We start from the raw sequence: 18,892 nt of genomic DNA, 5'->3' as shown, positions 1-18,892 counted from the left end.
TTTGATATCCTAGATGTTCTTAATTTTCTCTATAAACTTGATTAAAGCTTACAAAGTTTAACTTTGATAAAAAAAACTTATATGCACTACAAGATGGATGGATTAGCAAATATGCAAGCACGTCTACAGCCGATCCTCTGAAATTGACCGGACGGACGCCCCAGGCATTGACCGGACAGGTGAGGGAAGGAAAATGCTGACCCAATCAGACCCTTCACTTGGTCCTCATATGTCCAGGCTATATGTAAACCCTCATACTCAGCCCATATATGAAGCCACCAATATGAGAAGCGTTCAGACGTGTCCAGTCAGTTGCCACGTAGTATATGATTTGGCTATCTCCTCATTCCACCAATCAGATCCATGTGACTGACCGAAAATATAAAGATAAAAGTGGAGGAGTCAAATTAGCACAGTCAGGCTGTAGATGCTCGAAAGAAAATGGTGTATTTTCCTTTTGAAAAAAGAAAAGAAAATGGTGGATTTAATGAGATTTGTCCAATCAGGTGAAAGTTTTTGGGGGGCAAGTAGCAGGAGAGCGGCGGCAGGCGGTAGTGGGGGTGAAAAGGTGGGAAGCCAAGAGCGATTCCAAGTGTGCATCTACTCTACCCGTGTGTGTGTGTGAGCACGCACGCACAAATATGCCGCCGCTGCTATTTGCTTCCCCTCCCTTTCCTATACGGGTATATATACGCCAGGAAAAGTCGGCCACGACCTCCACCCAATCACCAGCTGACACTCCCCCCTCCCCTCCCCTCCCCCATTTCTCTACCAAGAACTCTCCCCCTGGCCGCCGCTGCCTCTGGGTGCGAGCGAGGAGATCCGTCTCTTTTCTGGCGCCGGCAATCCCAGCAGCAACCCAGGGCGATTGTTTAGTTTAAGCGTTTTGTTTACATTTTCCCTTGCTATTGTCATGACCGAATGGATTTTTCTCTATACAGATTTGCCACTCAAACATGATTCTCATGCCTCTCTAATATGTGTGTCCACCTAGTCAAACAGTCAGAGAGAGGAGGACAAATAGCCCAAATATGTACAAAGGCCAATGTATGCAAGATTAACTAAAAAAACACAACAACTGCAGCCAAATTGACATAAAACCACCACTTAACATATGTTTTCACAAAAGACCTCCCCGATGCCTCTCTAAAACGGCCGTTGACATGAATTCTGATCAGTGGGGCCCGCTTGGCATGGGGTGACTGCACGATCCAACTAGACAGTACTCGCTTCTTCTCATAAAATAGCGTGCATTAGTTTTCTCAAAAGTCAAGCTTCACAAACTTTGACCAAGTTATCAAGAAAAATGTATCCATGGTGAGTACAGTGGTATATGTTTGATATCCTAGATGTTCTTAATTTTCTCTATAAACTTGATTAAAGCTTACAAAGTTTAACTTTGATAAAAAAAACTTATATGCACTACAAGATGGATGGATTAGCAAATATGCAAGCACGTCTACAGCCGATCCTCTGAAATTGACCGGACGGACGCCCCAGGCATTGACCGGACAGGTGAGGGAAGGAAAATGCTGACCCAATCAGACCCTTCACTTGGTCCTCATATGTCCAGGCTATATGTAAACCCTCATACTCAGCCCATATATGAAGCCACCAATATGAGAAGCGTTCAGACGTGTCCAGTCAGTTGCCACGTAGTATATGATTTGGCTATCTCCTCATTCCACCAATCAGATCCATGTGACTGACCGAAAATATAAAGATAAAAGTGGAGGAGTCAAATTAGCACAGTCAGGCTGTAGATGCTCGAAAGAAAATGGTGTATTTTCCTTTTGAAAAAAGAAAAGAAAATGGTGGATTTAATGAGATTTGTCCAATCAGGTGAAAGTTTTTGGGGGGCAAGTAGCAGGAGAGCGGCGGCAGGCGGTAGTGGGGGTGAAAAGGTGGGAAGCCAAGAGCGATTCCAAGTGTGCATCTACTCTACCCGTGTGTGTGTGTGAGCACGCACGCACAAATATGCCGCCGCTGCTATTTGCTTCCCCTCCCTTTCCTATACGGGTATATATACGCCAGGAAAAGTCGGCCACGACCTCCACCCAATCACCAGCTGACACTCCCCCCTCCCCTCCCCTCCCCCATTTCTCTACCAAGAACTCTCCCCCTGGCCGCCGCTGCCTCTGGGTGCGAGCGAGGAGATCCGTCTCTTTTCTGGCGCCGGCAATCCCAGCAGCAACCCAGGGCGATTGTTTAGTTTAAGCGTTTTGTTTACATTTTCCCTTGCTATTGTCATGACCGAATGGATTTTTCTCTATACAGATTTGCCACTCAAACATGATTCTCATGCCTCTCTAATATGTGTGTCCACCTAGTCAAACAGTCAGAGAGAGGAGGACAAATAGCCCAAATATGTACAAAGGCCAATGTATGCAAGATTAACTAAAAAAACACAACAACTGCAGCCAAATTGACATAAAACCACCACTTAACATATGTTTTCACAAAAGACCTCCCCGATGCCTCTCTAAAACGGCCGTTGACATGAATTCTGATCAGTGGGGCCCGCTTGGCATGGGGTGACTGCACGATCCAACTAGACAGTACTCGCTTCTTCTCATAAAATAGCGTGCATTAGTTTTCTCAAAAGTCAAGCTTCACAAACTTTGACCAAGTTATCAAGAAAAATGTATCCATGGTGAGTACAGTGGTATATGTTTGATATCCTAGATGTTCTTAATTTTCTCTATAAACTTGATTAAAGCTTACAAAGTTTAACTTTGATAAAAAAAACTTATATGCACTACAAGATGGATGGATTAGCAAATATGCAAGCACGTCTACAGCCGATCCTCTGAAATTGACCGGACGGACGCCCCAGGCATTGACCGGACAGGTGAGGGAAGGAAAATGCTGACCCAATCAGACCCTTCACTTGGTCCTCATATGTCCAGGCTATATGTAAACCCTCATACTCAGCCCATATATGAAGCCACCAATATGAGAAGCGTTCAGACGTGTCCAGTCAGTTGCCACGTAGTATATGATTTGGCTATCTCCTCATTCCACCAATCAGATCCATGTGACTGACCGAAAATATAAAGATAAAAGTGGAGGAGTCAAATTAGCACAGTCAGGCTGTAGATGCTCGAAAGAAAATGGTGTATTTTCCTTTTGAAAAAAGAAAAGAAAATGGTGGATTTAATGAGATTTGTCCAATCAGGTGAAAGTTTTTGGGGGGCAAGTAGCAGGAGAGCGGCGGCAGGCGGTAGTGGGGGTGAAAAGGTGGGAAGCCAAGAGCGATTCCAAGTGTGCATCTACTCTACCCGTGTGTGTGTGTGAGCACGCACGCACAAATATGCCGCCGCTGCTATTTGCTTCCCCTCCCTTTCCTATACGGGTATATATACGCCAGGAAAAGTCGGCCACGACCTCCACCCAATCACCAGCTGACACTCCCCCCTCCCCTCCCCTCCCCCATTTCTCTACCAAGAACTCTCCCCCTGGCCGCCGCTGCCTCTGGGTGCGAGCGAGGAGATCCGTCTCTTTTCTGGCGCCGGCAATCCCAGCAGCAACCCAGGGAGATCGCCTTTTTGTCCTCCAGCTGGCCTTGAGCAGCAGCAGCAGCCGGAGATCGAGAGCAGGTCAGTCATCTTGGTTTCTCGGAGCTGCTCTGCTCTGCTCCTCGATTTTATCTGTTTCTTTGGTCCCCGCGCCGGTGAAATTTCGCCCCTTTTCCGGCGAATTCGGAGGAGGTTTGCTCGGGGAGGCCTGAATTTGGTTCCGGGGTGGAGTAATTCGGGGGTTCCGGTTGGTGTTAATTGGGGCCGTGGTAGTAGTACTGTTCTTGAATCCATCCCGGCCCTCCCCTGCTTGCTCCTCAATCATGTCCTACAGCCAGAAAGATTCCGCTCCTAGCTTTTTCCTCCCAAATCTGCCTCATCCGATTCGCACCAAGGGGGGTGGGAGATCGATCGTGTTATCATCAGCGGAATCTTGAGCTACTCCGCTGTCGTCTGAATCCAACTTTTTGTGCTAATTTGTCAACATCTCCCTCTGTAGCTGAAGCTGGGTGATTTTTTCTTGCAGGCGAGCTGAGCCGAGCTGAGCGATGATGATGAGGGAGCCGTGGATGGAGGTGCTGCCGCCGGCGGCGATGGGCTACTACGGCGGGCCGCGGGGCGCGGGCGGCTGGTTCACGGGGCAGCCGCGCGCCTGGACGGCGGACGAGAACAAGCAGTTCGAGCGGGCGCTGGCCGGGCTGGACCTGCGCAGCCCGGACTGGGACAAGGTGGCGCACGCCACCGGCAAGACGGTCCGCGAGGTCGTCGACCACTTCAAGAGCCTCGAGCTCGACGTCCGCCAGATCGAGTCCGGCACCTTCCCCGGCCCCGGCCCCGGCTACGGCCCCGGCGCCTTCACCCTGCAGTGGGACGGCAGCGGCGGCCACGCCGGGGCCGGGGACTTCCGGCACGGCTACCGCTTCGGCGGCTGCGGCGGCGGGCGGCGGCACGGCGGCCGCACGCCGGAGCAGGAGAGGAAGAAGGGGGTGCCGTGGACCGAGGACGAGCACAAGTGAGCACTACTACTGCTACCACGATTCTTAACTGCAACTCCATATCATAGTCTTCTTCTCCGATCTCAGTGACTTGTGAGAGCGATTGCTCTGCTCCATCTAATTAGTTAGTGATATAAATTTCCTTTCTTGAATTCGCCATCAATCAACAGGCTTTACATCATCAGATGGCTCTGCCAGCATTTAAAACATGCCAAATTGGAAGAACAATTCAACCATGGAAGAACTGCTATCTGGAAGTGAATCACCTGTCTTTGTTCACTAGCAATTGATGAGACAGTCATATGTAGCATGATGTTTGATGCTCATGTAGCCTGATGTAGACCAAGAATTCATGATCCATATTACTAGTTGATGCCATGTAGCCTGATGTGCATGATCAATACTGCTAGTTGCTGAATCTGATCATATGCTCTGTTCTTTTTGGCCAGGTTGTTCCTCCTAGGCCTGAAGAAGTACGGCAAAGGGGACTGGAGGAACATTTCGCGCAACTTCGTGCAGACAAGGACGCCGACGCAGGTGGCCAGCCACGCGCAGAAGTACTTCATCAGGCTCAGCTCCGGTGGCGGCAAGGACAAGAGGAGGTCGAGCATCCACGACATCACCACGGTGCACCTGGACGACCAGCCCCCCTCGCCGTCCCAGTCATCGATGATCACCCAGTCCAGCGCGCCGGCTCCGAGCCCAGCAACGGGGCAGTACTCGCTGCCGGCCGACACCAAGCAGCACGGCGGAGCGAATGCGCCATACAATTCGCCGCCGAGCTACGGCATGGGTTTGCAAGATCAAGGCCTGCAGTGTGGCCCTCTGCATGATCAGCTGGCCGCGAACCGGAGTATGCTGTATTAGAAGATGCAACCGTTCGATCCATTTCGACGCCACCGGTCAGATGTCTAGTGTAATATGGCCCTTGCTGTAGCTTCACTGCCTGTATTATTATTCAAGTAAGTAATTGATTATGGGGATTTTTCAGAACATAGCAGAGAGAGAGAGAGAGAGAAAGGTATGATGCTGGTGATGCTTTGGTAGTAGTCCATAATTTCTGGTGTGGATACTGAGAGTGTAAGGGAAAAGAATGGCAAGAACTTGATGCTGTAGTATCTTGAGACAGACAGGGAATACTAGTGCTCAGTACTGATCATGTACATTGTCAAGTGGACTTAATTTTCAATCTTCATGGATCCTGCTTTCTGGTCAGCTCATGTTATTGGAAACCTTACTCATGCAGCATCTCACGCATACTTATCCACATCCATCTTTCATTCATCCATCTCGGTGCTTGCGCCGTCCGATGTTTGCAAGTGTAATTTTTTCGGATAAACCAAAATGAGTTTGCAGTGAGTCATCCAGCATTTACCTGCCTTGCTCATCTGGTCAATTTTTTCCTTGATTGCATCTCCATTTTTTCTAACCTTGTGGATTGACCTTTGCATTGTTTGTGTGCAATTAAGTCCTTTAATTTTTTTAGGAAATTCTTCCCTTGTATAGATCTCTACTACTACTAATACTGATGATGATGATGCTGGATCCACCAAACAATGGAATTGGAAATGAGTCAGACTTGCACTAGCTTTGGCATCTCATGCTTTGGCAGCCTCCTTTTTCCATCAACTTTTGCAAAATCTTTCCCAAACTCCTTTTTGGCCCTGTTCATCTTTCCCTCATTGAGAAAAGGCAGGGCATCCACCACAGATATGAGGCAGATCCCCGTGACAACAGTAGAGAATGGCACAGGGGGCAGCACTTGGGCACAAAATGTTTTGTTTTTTGGCCAACTTGTGTGCTGGGTGCTTGTGCTTTTCTGCCTCACCTTTTCTGCAAGTTGCAGTGCAGAAACACAAAACCACTCACTCAGCACAGCTCTCTGATGAAGATGATGATGGTGATGATCATGATCATGATGGAGGTGGCACTGTTGTGTGTCATTAGAAGCTTCTGGGTGTGATGGATGGATGTGGTGTTATGGTTGCTGCTGCTTCAAGCAGCATTTCCTTGTCACCTGTATTCTTTTCTTTCTGACGTATCATGTAGCAATGCATTATTTTCCAAATTATTGATGGAGACATGACCAATCAAAGTGGAAAGCGTGGTTTACGTCGACGACGATGTTCTTACCATGAAACATGGGTTTCTGTTACTTTTGCTGTCATTTTACAACAGCTTCAGCCTCACGGAGACGAAGCAGGCAGATCGGTAAACCCCCCGTGCCGAACATTTCTTCGTCTTGACAATCTAACAGTCTAACTTGCGTCTGTACTTCTCATACAGACCCATAACCGGTATGTTCCTCGCGTGAATTCCGTCCGCGGTTAGTTTTTGACGCTTGCATTGACAACAAAAGCAAACATTTCTACAGAGTAATATAAGAAAAAAGTTTTTCTTCTTTCTGAACCTGAAGATGAGAGCCTTAAAAGGAACCAGCTCTCCAAAAATAACAGCAACAGTTAAAGTGTCAGGCCGATGAACCATGTGCATCCAGGAGGATTGAGATGGAAATGGAAAGTTGGTGAGCTTTGTGATGCAGACATGGTAGTGTTGTGCTGCACTGCACATCTGGCAACGCTGTAGTGACCAGGATCTGAGATAAACCAACAGATGGGTAGGCAGGCAGGCAGGAATCAGTACTGGTTAGCATTCCCGGAATAGAAAGGCCTCCATCACTCTGATGAACATGATGATTATGATCTCTAACTAACTAACTAACTAAGTAACGAGGATCATCAAATGGACGGCACCAAATGTCCGCGGACAGCGGACGGGAGCAGCCCATCCAACCGGAGTCACCAAATAAAACGGACACTGATTTTCCATTCATTTCTGGATTAATTTTTATATAGCAAAAGAACCTTAAAAAAACTTTGAAAAACAACTAAAAATCCTTTACTGGCGGCCGGTGCAGGAAATGTCTCTTTGGTCTGGCATGAACGAGGCGGTGATGAGACAAATGTCTCTTTGGCATCATCGCCGTGCTGCTGTTACTATAAAACATGTGGTTATGATACTTTATTTTTCTTGTCATTCACAAACTATGGAAACAAAGATAGACATACCGGTAAACTCCATGACGAACATTCCTTCATCTTGACAATCAATCTGAGGTGACTTTTAACAGCTTAACTTGCGTCTGGTACTTGTCAGACAGACCCTTAGCCGGTAAGTTTATCGCATGATTTTTGGCGGCAGTATAGTCTTGACTGTCGAGAAAAGCGGAATTTTCACACAGCAGAAAAAGGCACACCTCCCATCTTTTTCTTCTTTGTGAACCCAGAGAAGAGATGAGAGCCCTGAAAGGAACCAATTCTCCGAAAATAACAGAAACAAAAACAGTTACAGTGTCAGACCGAAGAGCCTTGTGCATGCATCTAGGAGGATTCAGATGCAGACATGGTGGTGGTGTTGTGGTGCACTGCACTACTGGCAACGCTGCAGCGACCAGGATCTGAGTCAGATGGGTAGGACCAGGTAGCACTCGCGGAATAGAAAGTCATCAATCGCTCTGATGAACATGCTGATCATGATCTCTAACTAATTAACTAACTAAATGAATTGACAAGGACATACAGTTTCAGAGTAAACTAAATAGCACACTGAAACATCCCACAAGTAATGGTACACCTTCCCCTGATGATCTTGTTGGCATAAAACATGCATTTCTGTTACTTTTGCTGTCGTTTGACAACGGCTTCAGTCTCACGGGAGCACAAACATATCGGTAAACCCCGTGCCGAACATTTCTTCATCTTGACAATCAATCTGAGGTGACTTTTAACAGTTTAACTTGCGTCTGTACTTGTCAGACCCTTATCCAGTAAGTTCCTTGCATGAACTGAACTTCGGGCGGCAGTTAGTTTTGACGGCAGTGTCCACAAGAGCAAAATTTCTACACAGGCGGAAAAAAGAGCACCATCCTTTTCTTGTTTCTGAACCCCAAGATGAGATGAGAGCCTTAAAAGGAAGCCAAGAATGGCCGCAATAAATAGCCACACTTGCCTGAGAAATAGTTACAGTGTCAGACTGATGAACCTTGTGCATGCATGCATGCATCCAGGAGGATTCATCAGTCAGATAGTAGAAAAAGAAAGTTGGTGAGCTTTGTGATGCAGACAAGCTGTTGTTGTGGTTCAGTGCACAATTGGGATTGGCAATGCACTGTGAGAAACTACTCTAGAATGGACACAGATGAGCAGTGATGATTAAGATCTCTAACTGAACTGAACTGCCCAGTTTAATTTCAGACGAAGTGAAATGCAAACACTGTTGCATTGAAGGAAGTGACCCAAAGAAAGTTAGCACTGAGATAGAGATTATGGTTGAGTTTAGCAGGAACAAATGAAAATAAGTTGTGAAAAGAGATTAGGCGGCAATAATCCCTGATTCGACAATGCCGCGAGCGAAACTGATCTTGCTGTGTCCTGGGCTGATTGCCTTCATCATCACCGTCATCAGCAGATGAGAGAAGGGCAAGAGAAGATTTGCATCTGGTATGAATATGATTGATTGATTGAGCAAAGTTGGATCTGGCTCCGGTGGAGACGTCGCCACTTGGCAGGGAGGGGATGCATGCTGCCGAAATGGGGCAGGCAACTTGGCAGGCCATCTGCATCTGGCTCCTCCTGCAAACCGCAAGCCCAGCCAAGGCAGGTAGAGGGGCACTGCACTGGGGCCTGATGGCACTGCTCGCGGTGAAAGGTGCTGCTGCCGTTCGTCGTCGCCATCGCCATCGGCATCACCGTCGCCGTGCAAATCACTAGTGCGGCGACATGCCATGTGTGGTGCAGGCAGGCAGGCAAATGGACGGATGATTCAGAGAGACTGTTTGCGTGCGTGTGCCACACAGGATGAAGCGGTTCAGCAGATCTATTTTTCTTTCTTCTTAGCTTAATATCACATTTCTTTTGAAAACAAGCTTAATATCACATCATATATGTTTTCTCTGCTATGGAGAAATTCATATATTTTCTAGTAGTAGAGATGAACAGTCAAGGTGGGAAGCATGTTTTTCGTCGGCAGCACGACTTCTTACTCGAGCAGTTTTAACATGCTCCCTCTTACCTGCTCTTTTTACATGAAGGGTAAGAGTATAGTATATATTAGATCTGAGCCGTTGACTTCATTAATTAGTGGTCTTGTTAACTCTTACGTACTTGCCTCACATGTAAAAAAAGGGAGCATATTAAAATCTTCTCTGTTTTGTTTTTTCGCAACATAAAACACATGTTTCTCCTACTTTGGCCGTCATTCAACAGCGGATTCGGTCTCAAAAAAACATGGACATATCTCTAGACTCCGAGCATTTCTTCATCTTGAGAACATGAGGTCGCTTTACCTTTTTTTTAGCAAAAAGAAAATGGTGACTTTACCTTGCGTTTGTACTTTTCGGATCTGTTGAAATATAGGGCGTGTCTTGGTTCCATGTAACAATTTCAGAAAATTCTAAGGGCTCATGTAGGTGTGATGATAAGAGAGGTGGTGAGAAGTTTAGTCCCACCCTGCTAGTGGAAGACGACCTGAATCTCCTTGTAAGTGATTCTCTTTCATATGATATTGGAGCTTGAGAAAAGAGGTGGTTTCCTCATGCTCCTCCGCCGATGATACGCACGCATCGCGATTTGCGGGATTGAGCCGAGTTTAATAGATGGGTCACGATATGGGACGTCAGATCGTAGGCTGTTACCGACTTGGACATGGGTCCATCCCACGTCTCTCCACCACGGCCGCGCCTATATAACAGAGGCATAGCCGCCACGGAGAACATATCGCATCGGCTCTGCTTTCACGCGCATCGCCCTTTGTCGTTCCTTTTGCTGATGCTGCCGCCGGTGACCCCCTCCCTCCCCAACGCGTACACTGTTGATGGAGAGCAGACCTCCAAAACCCCGCCTCTCCAGATTCTGTACGGGAGAGGGGCGATTAGATTTTTGGGGAGCGTCTCCGACATGACTGCTCGCGGCCGCTCGTCTACATCCATTTCATCATCTTCGTCATCATCATGTCCACCAAGCTGAGTGATTCGCAGCCGAGAAGGCCACTGTTGACAAGAAGGCAGCTGAGGAGGTTGCTGCCTCTGCCACCGCTGCTATGCCAACTGGCCTACTGAATGGTATAACTCGTTTATCCCACTCTTGTTTATTTCTGTTTTAGCGGTACTAGCTATGTGCGTAGATATTTCTACTATATGCATAGTACGTGCTTATCTAGATCATAATCAGTATGTTATTAATTCTGTCAATGCAATGTGATTATGATTTATTCGTGGATTAAATTAATCAAAAAATCCTAATATACTCAACAATCCTAATATGTGTAGGCAATTTTAAATCCATAGCTTTGCTGCTGCACTGAAACTGATAAGTTTACCTCCGGAGTAGTTCTAAATGTGATTGGAGATAAGTTGGTTGATGCATATTTACATATGCAGGTTGCCAAGGACGTACTTAATTATGGGAAGCGGTCGAATCTAAATTCGGTGCAACCGATGCTGGTACCGAGATGTATTCCATCAAGCAGTTCCACGGTTATAGAATGGTCGAGAACTGTACTGTATTGGAAGGCTCATGCGATATAATGCATTGTTAAGGAGAATCATGGATGCACAAACACTTCTTGGTATTTGCAAACAACATAAATTAAACTGACTATCAGGTGTATCTTTCTTTTTGGCCTGTTAAATTGACACATATATCTCAGTTACATCATGCTAGCAAGGGGAATCAGGTATTCTTCCTCACTGCCATCGTTGCCACCAATAACAAAAATGACAACCAACTCATGAGACAACTGATAGAGCGTTGGAGCTTTCTTGAGAAGGCAACACACTTGTGATCAAAATACATAGATAGAGAGAGTGAGGGAGAGAGAGGGGGAGAAGGGGGAGGAGATCGAGGGAGGCAGAGAGTGAAGGAAATATGCCCTAAAGGAAATAATAAAGTTGTTATTTATATTTCCTTATATCATGATAAATGTTTATTATTCATACTAGAATTGTATTAACCGGAAACTTAGTACATGTGTGAATACATAGACAAAACAGAGTGTCCCTAGTATGCCTCTACTTGACTAGCTCGTTAATCAAAGATGGTTAAGTTTCCTAACCATAGACATGTGTTGTCATTTGATGAATGGGATCACATCATTAGAGAATGATGTGATGGACAAGACCCATCTGTTAGCTTAGCATAATGATTGTTAAGTTTATTGCTATTGCTTTCTTCATGACTTATACATATTCCTCTGACTGTGAGATTATGCAACTCCTGAATACTGAAGGAACACCTTGTGTGCTATCAAACGTCACAAACGTAACTGGGTGATTACAAAGATGCTCTACAGGTGTCTCCGAAGGTGTTTGTTGGGTTGGCATAGATCGATATTAGGATTTGTCACTCCGAGTATCGAAGAGGTATCTCTAGGTCCTCTCGGTAATGCACATCACTATAAACCTTGCAAGCAATGTCACTAATGCATGAGTTAGTTGCAGGATGATGCATTACGAAACGAGTAAAGAGACTTGCCGGTAACGAGATTGAACTAGGTATGATGATACCAACGATTGAATCTCGGGCAAGTAACATACCGGTGACAAAGGGAATAATGTATGTTGTTATTGCGGTTTGACCGATAAAGATCTTCGAAGAATATGTAGGAACCAATATGAGCATACAGGTTCCCCTATTGGTTATTGACCGGAGATGTGTCTCGGTCATGTCTACATTGTTCTCGAACCCGTAGGGTCCGCACGCTTAACGTTCTATGACGATTTGTATTATGAGTTATGTGTTTTGGCAACAAAGGTTTGTTTGGAGTCCCGGATGAGATCACGGACATGACGAGGAGTCTCGAAATAGTAGAGAGGTAAATATTCATATATTGGAAGGTAGTATTCGGTCATCGGAATGGTTTCGAGTAGTTCGGGTATTTTACTGGAGTACCGAGGGGTTACCGGACCCTCCCGGGGAAGTATTGGGCTACATGGGCCTTAGTGGAGATAGAGGGGAGCCCGAAAGGGGTGGAGCGCGCGCCCTGATATGTCTCCAATATATCTATAATTTTTGATCGTTCCATGTTGTTATATTATCAATCTTGGATGTTTTATAATCATTTTATAGTCATTTTATATCAATTTTTGGTACTAACCTATTGACATAGTGCCAAGTACCAGTTCCTGTTTTTTCTGTGTTTTTTACATCGTAGAAAATCAATATCAGACGGAGTCCAAATTCCAAGAAACTTTAAGGAGACTTTTTATGGACCAGAAGGAACATGTTGGGCCATGGTTGCACCTGGGGAGAGTCCCGAGGAGGGGACAACCCACCAGGGCACGCCAGGAGGCCCAGGCGCGCCCTGGTGGGTTGTGCCCACCTCGGGTGCTCCCCGGACCGCCTCTTTGCTCTATAAATACCCCAATATTTCCAGAATCCTAGGGGATTCGACGAAATATTCATCCAGCCGTCGCAGAGTCCAGAACCACCAGATCCAATCTAGACACCATCTCGGATGGGGTTCACCACCTCCATTTGGTGCCTCTTCGATGATGCGTGAGTAGTTCTTTGTAGACCTTCGGGTTCGTAGCTAGTAGCTAGATGGCTTCATCTCTCTCTCTCTCTTGATTCTCAATACAATGGTCTCTTGGAGATCCATATGATGTAACTCTTTTGCGGCGTGTTTGTTGGGATCCGATAAACTTCGAGTTTATGATCAGATCTATCTTTTTATATCCATGAAAGTATTTGAGTTTCTTTGATCTCTTTTATGCATGATTGCTTATAGCCTCGTATTTCTTCTCTAATATTTGGGTTTTGTTTGGCCAACTTGATATATTTATCTTGCAATGGGAAGAAGTGCTTTGTAGTGGGTTCGATCTTACGGTTCTTGATTCCAGTGACAGAAAGGGAAACGACACGTATGTATCGTTGCCACTAAGGATAAAACAATGGGGTTTATCTCTACATAGATAGATCTTGTCTACATCATGTCATCGTTCTTATTGCATTACTCTATTTCTCCATGAACTTAATACACTAGATGCATGCTGGATAGCGGTCGATGTGTGGAGTAATAGTAGTAGATGCAGGCAAGAGTCAGTCTACTAATCTTGGATGTGATGCCTATATAATGACCATTGCCTGGATATCGTCATAATTATTTGAAGTTCTATCAATTTCCCAACAGTAATTTTTTCACCCACCGCTTTGCTATTTTTCTCGACAGAAGCCACTAGTGAAACCTACGACCCCTGGGTCTTCTTTCTCATATTATTTGCCTTTGCGATCTATTTTTATTTGCTTTTCTTTTCAGATCTATTAATCCAAAAACCTAAAATATCTTGCTGCACTTTATTTTATTTGCGATCTATTTATCCAATCTATTATAACCTTTTCCCGTCACGCACCAATTTCTGGCACCGTTACCTGAAAGGGATTGACAAGCCCTTTAACACCTCGGGTTGCGAGGATTTGTTATCTGTGTGCAAGGGCTGTTTATGTTGTGTTGCTTGGTTCTCCTACTAGTTCGATAACCTTGGTTTCATATCTGAGGGAAATACTTACCGCCGTTGTGCTGCATCATCCCTTCCTCTTTGGGGAAATACCGACGTAGCTTCAAGCGACATCAAAAGGAATTTCTGGCACCGTTGCCGGGGAGGATCTTCAACATATACCAGGTTCCTAATCACAAATCTCATCTCCTTGCAATTTACATTATTTGCCATTTGCCTCTCCCCCACTTCACAAAAAATTACCGTTTTATTCGCCTCTCTTTTTCGTTCGCCGTTTTCTTGTCGGATCTGTTTTTGAGTGCAATCTTGGTGTAGTCATCATGACTCAAGATAACACCAAGTTATGTGATTTCTAAAATACCAACAACAATGATTTTATCGGCACTCCGCTTGCTCCTCCCGCCACTAGTGCGGAGACTTGTGATATTAATACTGCTTTGCTGAATCTTGTTATGAAAGAGCAATTTTCCGGTACTCCTAATGAGGATGCCGCTTCCCATCTTAATACCTTCATGGAATTATGCGATATGCAAAAGAAAAAAGATGTGGAATGTGGTCAAAATGAAATTATTTCCGTTTTCCTTGCATGATTCTGCAAAAATTTGGTTCTCTTCTTTGCCTCGCAATAGTATCGATTCTTGGAATAAGTGCAAAGATGCTTTTATCACTAAGTATTTTCCTCCCACAAAAATTATTTCCCTTAGAACCCAGATCATGAATTTCAAGCAACTTGAACATGAGCATGTTGCACAATCTTGGGAAAGGATGAAAATGATGCTAAGGAATTGCCCAACTCATGGGTTAAATCTTTGGATGGTCATACAAAATTTTTATGCGGGGTTGAATTTTGTTTCTCGTAATCTTTTAGATTTCGCCGCGGGTGGTACTTTTATGGAAATTACTTTGGGTGAAGCTACCAAATTGCTTGATAATATTATGGAAAATTATTCGCAATGTCATACTGAAAGAGCTCCTACTAGTAAAAAAAGTTAATTCGGTTGAAGAAATTTCTTCTTTGAGTGAAAAAGTTGATGCTCTTGTGAAATTGGTTGCTTGTAGAAGTGCTCCTATTGATCTTAATGATATGCCTTTGTCTACTTTGATTGAGCAAAATATTGATGCCATAGATGTGAATTTTATCTCTTTAAATAATTTCAACAACAATGCTTATAGAGGTAATTTTAATCCTAGGCCTTTTCCTAGTAATTCCTCTAATAATTATGGTAATTCCTACGGAAATCAATCTTATACTAATAACAGCAACACCTCTGATCTTGAGAATAATATTAAAGAATTTATCAACACTCAAAAAGTTTTCAACACTTCCATAGAAGAAAAGTTGAGTAAGATTGATGATTTGTCTAGAAGTGTTGATAGAATTGCTCATGATGTGGAAAATCTCAAGATGAAAATTTTTGTGCCTAAAGTAGATGAATGAATTAAAGCTCTTTATGTTTCTATGGATTAAAGTAAGAAAAGAACCGCTACGCTTAGAGCTAAAAGAGCATTTTTAGAAAAAGCTTTTTCTAGTGATTTCTTTCGCAAAAGTGATAAAGATCTTAAAATGATTGGTGTTTCTTCTATTGATTCCTTGTTTAGTAAAGTTAATATTGATGAAAAGGGGATTGGGGAAGAGACAACTTTAGGTATAAGGCGTCCCAATATTTCGGAGGGTGAAAATCTTGTTGAAAAAATTGATGAAAGTGGGTTTGGAGAGGTCAAAACTTTAGCTAGTGATGTACCTACTCTTTTGGAATACAAAGACTTCAATTATGATAGTTGCTCTTTGATTGATTGTATTTCTTTGTTGCAATCAATGATAAATTCACCCCATGCTTATGAACAAAATAAAGCTTTTACTAAACATATGGTTGATGCTATGATGAAAGCTCTTGAAGAAAAATTGGAATTAGAAGTTTCAATTCCTAGAAAATTGCATGATGAATGGGAACCTACTATCAAAGTCAAGATTAAAAATTATGAGTGTTTTGCTTTTTGTGACTTGGGTGCTAGTGTTTCTACAATTCCGAAATCTTTATGTGATGTGCTTGGTCTTACTAATCTTGAAGAATGTTCTTTGAATTTGCACTTGGCAGATTCTATTATTAAAAAGCCTATGGGAAGAATTAATGATGTTCTTATTATTGCAAATAGGAATTATGTGCCCATAGATTTTATTGTTCTTGATATTGATTGCAATCCGTCTTGTCGAATTATTCTGGGTAGACTGTTTTTACGCACTATCGATGCCATGATTGATATGAAAGAAGGCAATATTAAGTTCCAATTTCCTTTAAGGAAGGGTATGGAACACTTTCCTAGAACTAGAATTAAGACACCTTATGAATCAATCACGGGGGCATCTTATGGATCTCGAACCAAAGATGACAAAACTTAGATCCTTGCTTTATGCCTAGCTAAGGGCGTAAAATTATAGCGCTTGTTGGGAGGCAACCCAATGAATAAATATAATTTTTGCCTTTTGATTCCTGTTTTTGTGTGTTAACACAATTATGCTACTGTTATTATTGTGTTTTTATGTTATAATTAGTGTTTGTGCCAAGTAAAGCTTTTAGGATCTTCTTGGGTGATAGTTGTTTGATCTTGCTGAAAAACAGAAACATTTACGCTCATGAAATTAATTTTCATTTCTTACAAGAGAGCGACAAAATACCCATACGACTTGCAGTATATCAATATACAAATTGCTTAGGTCGTCCCAAGTTTTCAGAATTTTTGAAGTTATAGAAGTATTAAAAATAGTCAGATTGCTACAGACTGTTCTGTTTTGACAGATTATGTTTTCTTTGTGTTGTGTGCTTATTTTGATGGCTCTATGGTTTTATTTGATGAGTTTTTGCCATAGAAAAGTTGGAATATAGTAGATATAATACAAAAACAAAATATGAATTGGTTTGATACAATACCTATAGTAGTGATTTATTATTCTTATACTAACGGATCTCACGGAGGTTTTGTTGAGTTTTGTGTGATTGAAGTTTTCAAGTTTTGGGTTATCTTATGATGGATGAAGGAAGGATGGAAGAGCCTAAGCTTGGAGATGCCCCGACATCACAAGCTATTATCCAAAAATGAGCAACCAACTAAGCTTGGGGATGCCCCCTGTCGGTGTCAAAACCGGCGGATCTCGGGTAGGGGGTCCCGAACTGTGCGTCTAAGGCGGATGGTAACAGGAGGCAGGGGACACGATGTTTTACACAGGTTCGGGCCCGCTTGATGGAGGTAAAACCTGTTGGGTAACGTAGCAGAAATTCAAAATTTTCCTACATGTCACCAAGATCTATCTATGGAGAGACCAGCAACGAGGGGAAGGAGAGTGCATCTATATACCCTTGTAGATCGCTAAGCGGAAGCGTTCAAGTGAACGGGGTTGATGGAGTCGTACTCGTCGTGATCCAAATCACCGGAGATCCTAGCGCCGAACGGACGGCACCTCCGCGTTCAACACACGTACAGCCCGGTGACGTCTCCCATGCCTTGATCCAGCAAGGAGAGAGGGAGAGGTTGAGGAAGACTCCATCCAGTAGCAGCACAACGGCGTGGTGGTGGTGGAGGAGCGTGGTGATCTAGCAGGGCTTCGCCAAGCACTACGAGAGACGAGGAGAAAGAGAGGTAGGGCTGCACCAACAGGGAGAGGAATTCGTGTGTATTGGGCAGCCCAAACCTCAACTATATATAGGGGGAGGGGAGGGGCTGCGCCCCCACCTAGGGTTCCCTCCCTAGGGGTGGCGGAAGCCCCCTAGATCCCATATAGGGGCGGCCAAGGGGAGGGGAGAGGGGAAGGCGCACCAGGGTGGGCCTTAGGGCCCATCTGCCCTAGGGTTTACCCCTTCCCCTCTTCCTTGTGCCTTGGGCCTTGGTGGGGGGGCGCACCAGCCCACCTGGGGCTGGTCCCCTCCCACACTTGGCCCATGCAGCCCTCCGGGGCTTGTGGCCCCACTTGGTGGACCCCCGGGACCCTTCCGGTGGTCCCGGTACATTACCGATAAAACCCGAAACTTTTCCGGCAACCAAAACAGGACTTCCCATATATAAATCTTTACCTCCGGACCATTCTGGAACTCCTCGTGACGTCCGGGATCTCATCCGGGACTCCGAACAACATTCGGTAACCACGTATATCTATTCCCTATAACCCTAGCGTCATCGAACCTTAAGTGTGTAGACCCTACGGGTTCGGGAACCATGCAGACATGACCGAGACGTTCTCCGGTCAATAACCAACAGCGGGATCTGGATACCCATGTTGGCTCCCACATGCTCCATGATGATCTCATCGGATGAACCACGATGTCAAGGACTTAATCAATCCCGTATACAATTCCCTTTGTCTATCGGTACGATACTTGCCCGAGATTCGATCGTCGGTATCCCGATACCTTGTTCAATCTCGTTACCGGCAAGTCTCTTTACTCGTTCCGTAACACATCATCCCGTGATCAACTCCTTGATCACATTGTGCACATTATGATGATGTCCTACCGAGTGGTCCCAGAGATACCTCTCCGTTTACACGGAGTGACAAATCCCAGTCTCGATTCGTGCCAACCGAACAAACACTTTCGGAGATACCTGTAGTGTACCTTTATAGCCACCCAGTTACGTTGTGACGTTTGGCACACCCAAAGCACTCCTACGGTATCTGGGAGTTGCACAATCTCATGGTCTTAGGAAATGATACTTGACATTAGAAAAGCTTTAGCAAACGAACTACACGATCTTGTGCTAGGCTTAGGATTGGGTCTTGTCCATCACATCATTCTCCTAATGATGTGATTCCGTTATCAATGACATCCAATGTCCATGGTCAGGAAACCGTAACCATCTATTGATCAACGAGCTAGTCA

At 44.6% G+C, this 18,892-nt stretch overlaps 1 protein-coding gene across 1 annotated transcript; it reads left to right on the top strand.

Moving 5' to 3' along the window:
• Window positions 1–3,374: 3,374 nt before the first annotated feature.
• LOC125542511 (transcription factor DIVARICATA) lies at window positions 3,375–5,728 on the top strand. Its single transcript, XM_048705565.2, has 3 exons — window positions 3,375–3,599; window positions 4,045–4,530; window positions 4,963–5,728. The coding sequence occupies exons 2-3, from the start codon at window positions 4,067–4,069 to the stop codon at window positions 5,378–5,380; spliced, it is 882 nt and encodes a 293-aa protein (XP_048561522.1). The 5' UTR covers window positions 3,375–3,599; window positions 4,045–4,066; the 3' UTR covers window positions 5,381–5,728.
• Window positions 5,729–18,892: the final 13,164 nt, after the last annotated feature.

Source organism: Triticum urartu, chromosome 3A (genome assembly GCF_056163025.1).
Source record: "Triticum urartu cultivar PI428250 chromosome 3A, HENAU_Tu73, whole genome shotgun sequence".
NCBI lineage: Eukaryota > Viridiplantae > Streptophyta > Magnoliopsida > Poales > Poaceae > Triticum > Triticum urartu.
Note: the sequence above shows the minus strand (reverse complement) of the source record. Positions and strands in the feature narration are given on the sequence as shown.